This window comes from Ornithorhynchus anatinus, chromosome 20 (genome assembly GCF_004115215.2).
Source record: "Ornithorhynchus anatinus isolate Pmale09 chromosome 20, mOrnAna1.pri.v4, whole genome shotgun sequence".
NCBI lineage: Eukaryota > Metazoa > Chordata > Mammalia > Monotremata > Ornithorhynchidae > Ornithorhynchus > Ornithorhynchus anatinus.
The window spans coordinates 13,777,501-13,791,245 of NC_041747.1; the positions used below are offsets into that span (position 1 = coordinate 13,777,501).

Genomic DNA, 13,745 nt, shown 5'->3' on the forward strand with positions numbered 1-13,745 from the left:
AGGGGGAGGCCACTTCCGCCTCGACAGCCAATGAGAAGCCAGAGAGTCCGACTGACAGCCCGCAGACTAATGAGAGCTCGCTCCTGGGGGGGGAGCATCTTCGGGGGGACCAATGGGAGGTGACTACGTCAGCTAAGGGGCGGGGCTATGTAAATGAAAGGCTATTTTAAAACCCCCGCCCGCTTAAAGGGCCCGCGTTTAGGCTATGGATCGCTCAGTCCTGGAAACTATTGTTTTATATTGAGCCCTCCCAGGTGGGAGTGATTATATGTATTTGCAGTTTCATTTATTATTATTATTATTCTTCATGATAATACCAACGTGATTATAATTAATACTTTAATATAGTATTTAATAATTTAATTGTTGATTGTTCTACTAAAATATGAATGATCATGATTGTCGTTTTTAGGCGCTTACTATGTATTTAATTAATACTTTAATTACTGACTGTTCTATTAAAATATTAATGATCATGATGGTAGTTTTTAGGCGCTTACTAGGTGTGAGGCACTGTACTAGACGCTGGGGTGGATACAAGGCAATCGGGTTGGACACAGTCCCTGTCCCACGTGGGGCTCAAGGTCTCCATCCCCAATGAGGTCACTGAGGCCCAGCGAAGCAGCAGCAGAACAATGACGGTATTTGGTAGGTGCTTACTATGTGCCAAGCACTGTTCTGAGCGCTGGGGTAGATACAAGGTAATCAGATGGACGGAGGGCTCACAGTTTTAATCCCCATTTTACAGATGAGGTAGCTGAGGCCCAGAGATGTGACTTCCCCAAGGTCACACTTCATTCAATAGTATTTATTGAGCGCTTACTCTGTGCAGAGCACTGTACTAAGCGCCTGGAATGGACAATTCGGCCACAGATAGAGACCATCCCTGCCCAAATAACGGGCTCATGGTCTAAACTGTGAGAGAAGCGTGGCTCAGTGGAAAGAGCCCGGGCTTGGGAGTCAGAGGTCAGGGGTTCGAATGCCGGCTCTGGCTTGTCAGCTGTGTGACTGTGGACAAGTCACTTCACATCTCTGTGCCTCAGTCACCTCATCTGTAAAATGGGGATGAACTGTGAGCCTCACGTGGGACAACCTGATGACCCTGTATCTACCCCAGCGCTTAGAACAGTGCTCTGCACATAGTAAGCGCTTAACCAATACCAACACTGTCAAACGGGGGAGACAGACGGCAAAACGGGGATTAAAAGTGTGAGCTCCTCGTGGGACAACCCGATTACCCCGTATCTACCCCAGCGCTTAGAACAGTGCTTGGCGCACAAGAAGCGCTTAACAAAGACCATCATTATTATTATTCATCCAGTCGTATTTATTGAGCGCTTATGGTGCTCAGAGCACTCTGCTAAGAGCTTGGAAAGTCCAACTCGGCAGCAGATAGGGACAATCTGTAAGCCGTCAATGGGCAGGGACGGTCTCTGTTGTCGATTTGTCCATTCCAAGCGCTTACTACAGTGCTCTGCACATAGTAAGTGCTTAATAAATACTATTGAATGAATGAATCCCTACCCAAAACAGGCTCACAGTCTAGAAGGGACGGGGCGGGGGACAAAACGAAAGAAAACATTATAAAAGGTTCCCTTCTAAGTGCAAGGGTGGCACAGAAGGGAGACGGTGTAGGGAAACTGAGGGCTTAGTTGGGGAAGGTCTCTTGGAGGAGGTGTGATTTTTAAGTGAGGCCTGAAAGGTGGGGAGGGTGGGGGGTCTGTCACCTAAGGGGGGACGGCGTTCCAGACCAGAGGGAGGATGTGGGCGAGGGGCCGGCGGCCAGCTAGACGAGATCGAGGTACAGGGAGCGGGTGGGTGTGAGAAGAGTAAAGTGAACGCGCTGGGCCCTAGTAGGAAATCGGCAACATAAGATAGAAGGGGAGAAGGTGATTGTTCAAAGCCCCTGGTAAGGAGTTTCATTCATTCAATAGTATTTATTGAGCGCTTACTATGTGCAGAGCACTGTACTAAGCACTTGGAATTGGACAATTCGGCAACAGATAGAGACGATCCCTGCCCATTGACGGGCTCACAGTCCAATCGGGGGAGACAGACAAAAACAATAGCAATAAATAGAATCAAGGGGATGCACATCTCATTAGCAAAATAAATAGGGTAATAAAAATATGTTTCTGTTGGATGCGGAGATGGAGGGGCAGTCCTGGGGAAAATGCTATTGAATGAATGAAAGGTGGACGGAACTTTTGTTAGAAAAACGATCCAGGCAGCAGAGTGAAGTGGAGATTGGAGTAAGGAGAGAGTGGAGGCAGGGAGGTCAGCGAGGAGGCTGATTCTGTTTATTGCCTTGATTCTATTTATTGCTATTGTTTTTGTGTCTGTCTCCCCCGATTAGACTGTGAGCCCGTCAAAGGGCAGGGACTGTATCTGTTACCGATTTGTACATTCCAAGTGCTTAGTACAGTGCTCTGCACACAGTAAGCGCTCAATAAATACTATTGTCTGCCGCGTGACCCCGGGCAAGTCTCTTTACTTCTCTGGGCCTCAGCTACCTCATCTGTAAAATGGGGATTGAGACTGTGAGCCCCATCCGGGACAGGGCCTCGGTCCAACCTGATCACCTCGTATCCACCCCAAACACTTACAGCGCTTGGCACATAGTAAGCGCTTAACAAAATGCCATAATTACTATTATTATTATCTACTTTTATGGGAAGCAGCACGGTGTAGTGGGTAGAGCACGGGCCTGGAAGTGAAAAGGTCGTGGGTTCTAATCTTGGCTCCGCCACCTGTCTGCTGTGTGACCTTGGGCGAGTCACTTAACTTCTCTGTGCCTCAGTTACCTCATCTGTAAAAAATGGGGATTGAGAGTGTGAGCCCAATCTGGGACAGGCATTGTGTCCAACCTGATTAACTTGTATCTACCCTAGTGCTTTGAACAGTGCTTTAAGCTTGTGGTGGGCAAGGAATGTGGCTGTTTATTGTTATACTGTACTCTCCCGAGCGCTTAGTACAGTGATCTGCACACAGTAAGCATTCCGTAATAATAATAATAATCATGGTATTTGTTAATCGCTTACTGCTTGTCAAGCACTGTTCTAAACGCTGGGGCAGATAGAAGATAATCAGGTTGGACACAGTCCCTGCCCCACATGGGGCTCAGAATTCATACTACCAACTGACTGCACAAAGTAAGCGCTTAACAGATACCTTAATAATAATCACCCTCAGTCCTTTCTTCCCCCATCAAACACATTTTCCCCCGGGACACTACTTCCTCCCCTTGTTCAGCGGACTACAGCTTTTCTCTCCCCTCAGCTCAAGGGAAACAGAGAGGAAATGCAGAGGAAACCCTGAACAATAGAATTCCGTCTTGGGATTTAACGGAGATCTAGAATTTCCAGGAAAGAAGAACCCTGCTCTCTCCTTCCATCGTTGCTATTTCTAAATACTCCACATCTTCACGGCCTTTCAAAGGTGTTAAGAAGTGTTACTTCCTGTGAAATAGTAAGCACCCAGTTTTTTGTTTTGTTTGGTGTTTTTAATAAGCGCTTACTATGAGCTAAGCACTGTACTATAGATCCCAGACATCTGTAAAATGGGGATTAAGAGTGTGAGCTCCATGTGGGACTGTGTCTGAACAGATTATATGGTATCTACCCGAGCATCTAGTACAGTGCCTGGCCCATAATAAGCACTTAAATTCCATTAAAACAAAACTAAACAAAAAAACTAAGCAGTGGGCCAGTCTGTGACCTCCTTTTGGACAGGGAATGTGTCTGTTATATTGTACTCTCCCAAGCGCTTAATACAGTGCTCTGCACACAAGGAAGCAGCACAGCCTAGTGGACAGAGCCCGGGCCTGGGAATCAGAAGGACCTGGTTTCTAATCCCGTCTCTGCCACTTTTCTGTTGGGTGACCTTGGGCAAGTCACTTTAACTTCTCTGTGCCTCAATTACCTCATCTGTAACATGGGGATGAAGACTCTGAGCCCCATGTGGGACAGGGACTGTATAATTACAACTTAATTAGCTTGTATCTACGCAGCACTTAGAACAGTGCTTGACACATAGTAAGCACTTTGCGGATACATCATTATTATTATAAATATGACTGATTGCTCGATTAATCAGAATGAACTGGGTCCCTGTCCCACATAGGGCTCATATCTTAATCCCTATTTTACAGGTGACGTAGCTGAGGCACAGAGAAATGAGTGACTTGCCCGAGGTCACACAGCAGACAAGTGGCAGAGCCGGGATTAGAACCCAGGTCCTCTGACTCCCAGCCCCTTGCTCTTTCCACTAGGCCACGCTGCTTAAGGTATGGAATAAGAGCTGTTTCTTTCCTGTGAACGCCAATAAAAATCTTGTAAAAGCAATCCTCGGCACAGAGACTTTCAAGAATATGATGTAGGTTTGCAGTTAAAGTATTTTAAGCACTCAGTACAGCTCTCTGCACACAATAAGCACTCACTAGATATCACTGAGGAAGTCTAAAATCGTCCTATCTGTATAAATGACAGTCTTAATTCTTAAACAAGTTTGCGAAACCAGGCAGCCTATTTGGGGTTTTATCCGTGGTTATTGACCTAAACATGAGCAGTTTAACCATATATCATCCATCGAGACTAAAAATGTCACACGTTTTAGCTTCGGGGGGAAGGGGGTGGTCTTGGAACCAATTAGACGAGCACAAGAATAGCAAGTGTGATATCTGCAGGAACAGGAGCCCACTGCTTTCACCCATAACCACTCTGGTGTCTTCAGTTAATAGCAATACTTAGGGAGGCTGTAATTTTTTTCCCTGTGCCTCAGTTCCCTCATCTGTAAAATGGGGATGAAGACCATGAGCCCCAAGCGGGACAACTTGATTACCTTGTGTCTACCGCAGTGCTTAGAACAGTGCTTGGCCCATAGTAAGCGCTTAGCAAATACGATCATTATTATTATTAGGGGGGCTCACAGTCTCAATCCCCATTTTGTAGATGAGTTCACTGAGGCACAGAGAAGTGAAGGGGCTTGTCCAATGTCACAGAGCAGGCAAGTGGCAAAGCGGGGGTTAGAACCCACATCCTCTGAGTCCCAAGACTGTGCTATTAGAATCGACAACTGAGGCACGGGAATACATCCCTTGGACCAAAGATAATAATAATAATGATGTTGGTATTTAAGGGCTATGTGCCGAGCACTGTTCTAAGCGCTGGGGGAGATACAGGGTCATCAGGTTGTCCCACGGCTCACAGTCTTAATCCTCATTTTACAGATGAGGTCCCTGAGGCACAGAGAAGTGAAGTGACTTGCCCAGAGTCACACAGCTGATAAGTGGCGGAGCCGGGATTAATAATATTAATGATGGCATTTGTTAAGCGCTTACTATGTGCAAAGCACTGTTCTAAGTGCTGGAGAGCATACAAGGTGATCAGGTTGTAACCCGTGGGGCTCACGGTCTTCATCTCCATTTTCCAGTTGAGGGAACTGAGGCAAAGAGAAGTGAAGTGACTTGCCCAGAGTCAGAGTGGCGGAGGTGGGCTGAGAACCCATGAACTCTGACTCTCAAGCCCGGGCTCTTCCCACTAAGCCCCGCTGCTTCTCCTTTTCAGATCCGATCTCTAGTCCATCCTAATCCTCTTGCACCTCAGTTGCATTTAATACTTATCGACCATCCCCTTCTCTGGGAAAAAAATCCAACGTTGGCTTAACTGACAGTGCCCTCTCCTGGTCCTCCCACCTCTCTGGCTGCTCATTTTCAGTCTCTTTTGGCGGCTCCTCCTCGGCCTCCCACTGTATGAATCCCTCAAAGTCCATTTCTGGGTCCCCTCCTCTTCTCCATTTTCACACGCTCCCTTGGAGAATTCATTCACCAGCCCCCATGGCTTCAACTTCCAGGCCTATGAGGATGATTCCCAATTCTACAGCTCCAGCCCTTATCTCTCTGCCCTGACTTGTCCGTGAGCCCGTGGTTGGGTAGGGATTGTCTCTGTTGCTGAATTGTACTTTCCAAGCGCTTAGGACAGTGCTCCGCACACTGTAAGTGCTCAATAAATACGACCTAATGAATGAATAATTTCACATTTTCTCCTGTCTTCAGGACACCTACTTGGATGTCTTGCCAACGCTTGGCATATAGCGTTCTGTCCAAAACAGAACGCTTCATCTCCCCTCCCGAACCCCGTCCTCACCCTGACTTTTCCATCACTGTAGCCAGCACCACCATCTCCCCTTGTCTCACGAGCCTGTGGTCTTGGGATTACCCTCAGATCAGCTCTCCATCAACCCCCACATTTTCAATGTCACCAAATTCCACCGATTCTACCTTCTCATTGCCAAAAATTCACTCCCTCCTCTCTATCCAGACTGCTTCCTTGCTGATCTGCTGACCTCAGTGCTTGGCACAGTAAGAAGAGTTTAACAAGTACCATAATCATTATTACTACTATTATTACATCCTGCAACTCACTCCCCTTTTATATCTGATAGATCACGCCCCACCTTCAAAGCACATCTCCTCCAAGAGGTCTTCCCTGACTAAACCCTAATTTCCTCTTCTCTCACTCCCTCCTGCATCACCCTTGCAGTTGGATTTGAACCTTCTGTTCCCTCAGCCCCACAGCACTTATTCATATACCTAATTTATTTACGCTAATGTCTGTATCCCTTCTAGACTGGAAGCTTCTTGTGGGCAGGGAACACGCCTCCCAAATTTGCTGTACTGTACAAGCTGCCTTGCTAACCTCTCGGCCGCTCCAGACTTCACGTTGCTGCCTTGACTTCAAAAAAAGAAAATGGAAATAAAAGAAATAGGGAGAGAGAGAGACGGAGAGCGCCAGGGCTGTTCAGTCCATGTTTCCCCACTCCTCAAGAACCTCCAGGGTTTGCCCATCCACCTCCACATTGAACCAAAACTTCTTGCCAGGAGCTTTGGGATTCACACCTATCTTGCCTCTCCTATCTCACCTCACTGATTTCCTATAACCAAAAAATGTTCATTTTACTCCTCTAGTGCCAACCTATACATTGTAGTGCAAGCTCACCTACCTCACCACCGGCCCCTTACCCACTTTCTGCCTCTGGCCTGGAATTTCTTCCCCCTTTATATCAAACAGGCCACCTTCCCCACCTTCAAAGCCTTAATAAAAAACAAATAAATCCCCCCACCCCCACCCACCGCCCCCTCATTCCTATAGCTTCTCCCTTGAACTTGGATCTGCTGCTCATCCGCTATGTGACCTTGGGTAGGTCACTTCACTTCTTTGTGCCTCAGTTTTCTCAGCTGTAAAGTGGGGATTCACTACCTCTTCCTCCTACCTAGACCGTCAGCCCCAAGCGGGACAAGAACTGTGTCTGCCCTAATTAACTTGGATCTACCCCAGGCTTCAGAAGGGTGCTTGGCACACGGAAAGCACTTTCCAAACACCATAAAAAAAACCCTCAAAGATAAAAGCAGTAGTCAAATCTAGCAAAGTGACCCAGCTGATGAATTCAATGTTTAAATATACATAAAGAAACATCTCCCTGAGTGGCCAGGATGGAAATTAAATATTTAAGTGCTAAGTCTGGATGTTGTGAGTCAATGAAGGCTCCTTGGAGGAGAAACGATTTAGACTGTGAGCCCGCTGCTGGGCAGGGATTATCTCAGTTGCTGAATGGTACTTTCCAAGTGCTTGGCCCAGTGCTCTGCACAGAGTCAGCGCTCAATAAAGATACCTGAATGAATGAGAAGACGGTCCTTCGTTCAGGCTTGGAAGCAGCAGTGTGGCCCAGGGGAAAGAACCTAGACTTGGGAGTCAGAGGTCATGGGTTCTAATCCCGGCACCGCCACCTGTCAGCGGGGTGACTTTGGGCAAGGCACTTCAGAGAAGCAGCGTGGCTCAGTGGAAAGAGCACGGGCTTTGGAGTCAGAGGTCATGGGTTCGAATCCCCACTTGGCCACTTGTCAGCTGAGTGACTTTGGGCAAGTCACTTAACTTCTGAGTGCCTCAGTTCCCTCATCTGTAAAATGGGGATGAAGACTGTGAGCCCCACGTGGGACAACCTGATCCCCCTGTGTCTACCCCAGCGCTTAGAACAGTGCTCGGCACATAGTAAGCGCTTAACAAATATCAACCATTAACTTCACTTCTTTGTGCCTCAGTGACCTCACCTGCAAAACGGGGATGAAGACTGTGAGTCTCACGTGGGACAACCTGATGACCCTGGCTCTCCCCCAGCGCTTAGAACAGTGCTCTGCACACTGTAAGCGCTTAACAAATACCAATATTATGATTGTTATTATTTCCCACCCGGTCCTGCACACAGCAAGTCGTAAAGCAAAAGATTATCGCTCACCCAGCGACTTGCCTGTGGCTGGTGGGAGGAGAAGTGGTGGGGTGACAGTGATGGATGGATGGATGGACTGACTGAGTGATGGGCGGCTTGGCAGAGAAGGGCAGCTCCGCGGGTTGGGCTGAGCCTGACCGCCCCCCTCCCCCCCCCCCCGCGCATGCGCCCGGGGCGGGGTGTCTCGCGCACGCGCGCGCGCCGGCGGGGGGGAGGGGGGGCGTGCCGCGCGCGTGCGCGGAGGTGTGCGCGCGTGCGGCGGCGTGCGACTGCCATCTTGTCCGGCGCGCGCTGGCGGGCGGTGGGGGTGGAGGAGGAGGAGGAGGAGGGAGTGGGAGGCCCGCGGGTCCGCCATGCCGTCCGTGCAGCTGCCGCCCAAAGAGAGTAACCTGTTCAAACGCATTCTGGTCAGTGACGGGCGGACGGAGGGAGGGAGGGAGGGCCGGGCCGGGCCGGGGCCCCGCGCTGAGGCTTCCTCCGCTCCGCTCCCGCTCCCGCTCCGCCCCCGCCGGCCGGTGTGGGCCTGCAGCCACCGGGCCCCGCTGGCCTCCACCCCCACAACACACCTTCTCTCCCTCCCTCCTCCTCCTGCCCCACCCCCCTTCTGCTCTCTCCCTTCCTGCTCCCCTCCCTCTCTCCACCCCCCATCCCCCCCTTCCTCCCCTCTCGCCCCCACTCTCCCTTCCTGCGCCCTTCCCCCACTCTCTCTCCCCCTCCCGCCCCCCTTCTTGCCCCCTTTCCCTCCCCCCACTCCCCCTTCCTGCCCCCCTCCCTCCCCTTCCCCCCATTCTCCCCTCCTGCCCCTCCCCCTCCCCTCTCCCTTCCTGCCCCCTTCTTCCCCCTCCTCCCTCTCATTCTGCCCCCCTCCCCACCCTCTCCCCTCCTTCCCCTCACACTCTCTCTTCCCGCCCCCTCCCCTTTCCCCCTGCTGCCCCTTCCCCTGCGCACTCTCTCCCCTCCTGCCCCTGCGCCCCTCACACTGTCTCTTCCTGCCCCCCTCCTGCCCCTTCCCCTCCCCACTCTCCCTCCTCCTGAACCCGCCACTCTCCCCTCCCGCTCTTCCCTCCCTCCACACCCTCTATTAATAATAATAACAATGACATCTGTGAAACCCTTACTGTGTGCCAAACGCTGGGGTAGATGCGAGGTAATGAGGTGGTCCCCCCTGGGGACTCACAGTCTTCATCCCCATTTGACAGCTGAGGAAACCGAGGCACAGTGAAGCTGCTCGCCCGAGGTCATCCAGGAGACAAGCGGGGGCGCCAGGATTAAAACCCAGACCCTCTGACTCCCAGGCCATGCTCTCTCCCTTCCTGCCCCTCGCCTCCCCCAGGGGTCCTCTCCCTGCCTCCCAGTCCACTCCGCGTGTCCCCATCTGGTCTGATGGTCACCTGGCTCCCTTGTCCCTTCCCCGGGCGCCCAGGACACCCTTCTCCTCCCCCTTAAACACCCACTTCTTCATCCCCTTCTTCCCCCATTTCATCTCTCCCTCCCATTCCCCCTGCCAGCCTTAGATTCCCCACCTCCCCACACCGTGAGACCTCTCGCTTGGCCTTCTCCCTTCCCACCTCACCTCCCAGCTGTCTACCCAAATGATGCCTTTGAAATCACAGTGGACTGGATCGCCAGTGGGTTTGTTGGGTTTTTTTTTGCTACCGCACGTGCTGGTTGCCTTAAAAGCCAAATGAGATTTCCATCTGGAAGGGCCACCCTTGGGAAGAGTGTTGCTAGCCCGTTGAGCATTTGAACAAATAAATATTCTGCTCGACTGTTTCTTGAGAAGGAGCCACCGAGTCATTTGGCGTTTCCAATTAAAACGCAGTCACCGCTTCGTCCTCGGCATCCGTCCGTTCTCTAGATTGCGTGGCGATTGACTTCGCTCGGTCGTATTTATCGAGCGCTTACTCTGTGCGCAGCCCTGTACTTAGCGCTTGACTTCCAAAGTGGCTCGGCGCCGATCTGGATTCTGGGCAACTTTGTGCAGGAGAGGAAACTCCGAGAAGAGGTGAGAGGGCACCCATCCTACCGTACCGACAGAACAAACCTGGGAGTCAGAGGACTTGAATTCTCATCCCGGCCCCGGTCAGGTACCTGCTCTGTGACCTTGGGCAAGTCACTTCGTGTCTCCATTCATCAGTTTCCTCGCCTGTGAAATGGCGATTCAATACCGGTTCTCCCTCCTATTTTGATGGTGAGCCCCACGTGGGGCCTGATGACCTCGTATCTACCGCAGCGCTTAGTACGGTGCTTGGCATGTAGTAAGCACTTAACCGATACTGTTATCATTATTATTATTATTATTATTATTATTATTGCGATGGTGGTTCTGAGATGGAGAGGGTTGGGATCAGGCTTGCCTATCTCCGTATTTATATTTTGATGCTCTCCCTACGTTCCTTTATCCTGATCCTGGAAGTTCAGGATCAATGAGACAGGTTTTCCTATGTTGGAGATAGCAGTTTCTGGCTCTGATATTGATGGCGAAGAGATTTTTCAGGCTGCCCTTCCTCACTAGCCATTAGGTTTTAAAATCATTTAATATATTTGATTATAGTATGTAGAGGATGGAACACTATTGGTAAGCCACCTACTTAGCTGTAAAGAAATGGTTAATTTTAGAACAGTTAAATATTATCATTCACAATCTGTCCACCACTACTTCTCCTATGGTACATCTAACTTTCTAGACTTCACACTTATTTCTCTTTCAGAATCTTTAAAGTGGTGTGTAATGTTTTGGAAAAATGTCTCCTCCCTTCCTCTTGCCGTTCAATATTATGAGAGAAATGCTTTGTAAAGCAGTATAGGGTAAGACATTTTAAAGGACATTAACAATTTTATCAAAGAGTTAGGTTTGAAAAATACTTCATGGATCTATTTCATTTTCTCATCTTTCAGTCATTCATCTCACCCTCACCATCTCTTTCTGAGATATCTTTTTTTTTCCACATTGGATACAGATCTGGCTTATCTTAAATACTGCTTACAGATTGTTTAACCTGTGTTTGAGGCAATGGGCATTATATTTAGAGACAATAGGCGATGCTTATTAGGAAAGAAAGGACTTCTCTTATACTCATCAATTTGGGAATGTCTTCATATTTTCTCCAAAAGGAGAAATGCAATCCCCATGACCTTCTCCAGTAGTTGTACCATTTGGAAGTAATCTTCAGAACTCAGAGAAGTTGTTTTTCGGGTTTTTTTTTGTGTGTTTTTTGAGGCTGCAGTAGAAAAGATGGAGCAGAGCTTCCTTCTTTGTCTTATTTCTGATTTACACTTGAAAATTTTTAGAAGGGCACATTTGTTAACATTCACTTTTTCTGGTAGTAGCCTCTTATTTCAAAAACTTTGCAGCCGAGTCCAGGAAGATATAAAGCAAATGTGCTAATGGACATTCCCAGGCTACTTAGGCCGGTAGTTTTGAGCAATTAGCCCAAATAGCTAATACTGTAGCTTAAATTTTAAAGTACAAACTCGTGTCAGAATTGATCAGGCCTGGACCCAATCCAAATGTATGAAAATTCGGTTAGCTTGGTGAGAAGCTGTCGTCTTCCTCTCCTCCTCTGCCTTTCCCGCACTGCCATCAACACCAGCAGTTAAGAGGGGAGAGCAGTAATCTTGACTGAGTTAAAAAGGATGTGAGCAAGAAATTGGCAGTGGGAAGAATGAGAATGAGGCACGGGTTGGCTTGAGAGGATAGAAAGGGGGTGAAGTTGGGGTCTAGTGGGAGAAATAGTGGGGCGAGAGCTGAGAATTGTAAAGCCAGTGCTCAGGAAAATCTGATTTACCTAGGGAGCATTGGAGGGGTTTGAAAGGGCGGGGAGGCGTGCACAGAATGCTACTGCAAATGATAATGGTATTGGTTAAGTGCTTACTGTGTGCCAAGCACTGTTCTAAGCAGTGGGGTAGATACAAGGTGATTAGGTTGGACATAGTCCCTGTCTCATGTTGGGCTCTCAGTCTCAATCCCCATATTCCAGATGAGGGAACTGAGGCCCAGAGAAGTGAAGTGTCTTCCCAAGGTCATACAGCAGACAAGTGGCAGAGCTGGGATTAGAACCCACGACCTCCTGACTCCCAGGCCCGTGCACTACGCCGTGCTTCTCCATGACATTTTAAAGAAAATGATCTGGGTGGCAGAGTGTGGTATGGAATGGAGAGGGGAGAGAGTGGAAGTTGGGCAGTCAGTCAATCAGTTGTATTTCTTGAGCTCTTACTGTGTGCAGAGCACTGTACTGAGCACTTGCGAGAGGACAATCTAACAATAAACAGACACATTCTCTGCCCAGGAGGCTAATGCAGTAGTTAAGGGGGGTGTGGCAAGTGTCTGGGCCAGCATGGTAACGGTTTGGGTGGAGAAGAAGAAGGGGCAGATCCTGGAAATGTGGCGGAGAACGAAGGTTTGGTGACTGAATAAGGGAACTGGAAGAAATGGAAGAGTTAAGGATATACTGCCAAGCTGAGAGGCTGGAGAGATGGAGAGGGTGGTGGTTTCCACTGTGATGGCAAAGTTAGGTGGAGGAGAGGATTTAGGAGGGAAGAGGATAAGTTCAGCTTTGGATACATTAAGTTTGAGGTGTTGGAAGATTTTGTTAGCTATGTCCAGGAGGACGGAGAAAGTGCAAGATTGCAAAGAAGGGAAATGGGTGGGGTGAGTAGATTGGGGAATAGAACCTCCCCAGAAATGGTTGTTGAAGCCTGGGTTGGTAGTGGGTGAGTTTTTTTCCAAGGGAGTGAATGTATATTGAGAATAGAAAGGGACCTAAGAACAGATCCTTGAGGGGACCCCCACAGGTAGGGAGTGGGGGGTAGAGAAAGAGTCAGTGAGAGAGACAGAGAAGGGTCATCCTGAGAAATGGGAGGAGAGCTAGGCGTGACTGTCAGAGAAATCAAAGTTCACTCGGTTTCCAGGAGGAAGGGGCGATCCGTGGTGTCCAAGGCGGCCAATCGGTCAAGGAAGATTAGGACAGAATGGAATCCCTCAGGTTTAGCAAGAAGGTTGTAGTGACCTTGGAGAGAACAGTTCCACTGGAAGAGGGCAGAAACTGGACTGCCTGTGATGAAGGGTCAAGAAAGGAGTCAGAGGGGATGAAGCGAAGGCAGGGGATGCGTCCGATCTCTTCGAGGAGTTTGGACCGGAATGGGAGCATGGAGATGGGGTGGTAGCTGCCCGGTTAGGTGGGATCCAGATAGGGCAGACGTGGACATCCTTAAAGGCGGAGGTGAGGGAGCCATCAGGATGTCAGGGGGCTGAGGATGGCGCTCAGGGAGAGAAGGAGAGTGGACGCAAGTGCCTTTATAAGGTGAGAAGAGATGGGGTCAGAGGTGCGGGCGGGAGGGGGTAGTTTTCGATAGGTGGGAAGTCTCTTCAAAGGCACCCTAGAAGGATGAGAGCGTGCTGGCGGTCGAGAGGAGGAAATAACAGGGGAGCTCATGCCTGGGGGAGAGGGGAGGATAGGGTTTGG

General features: G+C 49.5%; 1 protein-coding gene across 2 annotated transcripts in view; it reads left to right on the forward strand.

Moving 5' to 3' along the window:
- The first annotated feature begins 8,553 nt into the window (after positions 1–8,553).
- The window catches only part of NAA16 (N-alpha-acetyltransferase 16, NatA auxiliary subunit), a 56,070-nt gene continuing 50,878 nt past the window's right edge, over positions 8,554–13,745 (forward strand). The window contains exon 1 of one of the 2 annotated variants that reach the window (XM_029048296.2): positions 8,554–8,687. In XM_029048296.2, coding sequence (XP_028904129.1) covers positions 8,634–8,687 — 54 coding nt within the window. In that variant the 5' untranslated portion in view covers positions 8,554–8,633. The remainder of the gene's footprint in view (positions 8,688–13,745) is intronic. The other variant, XM_029048291.2, reaches the window with a different exon arrangement.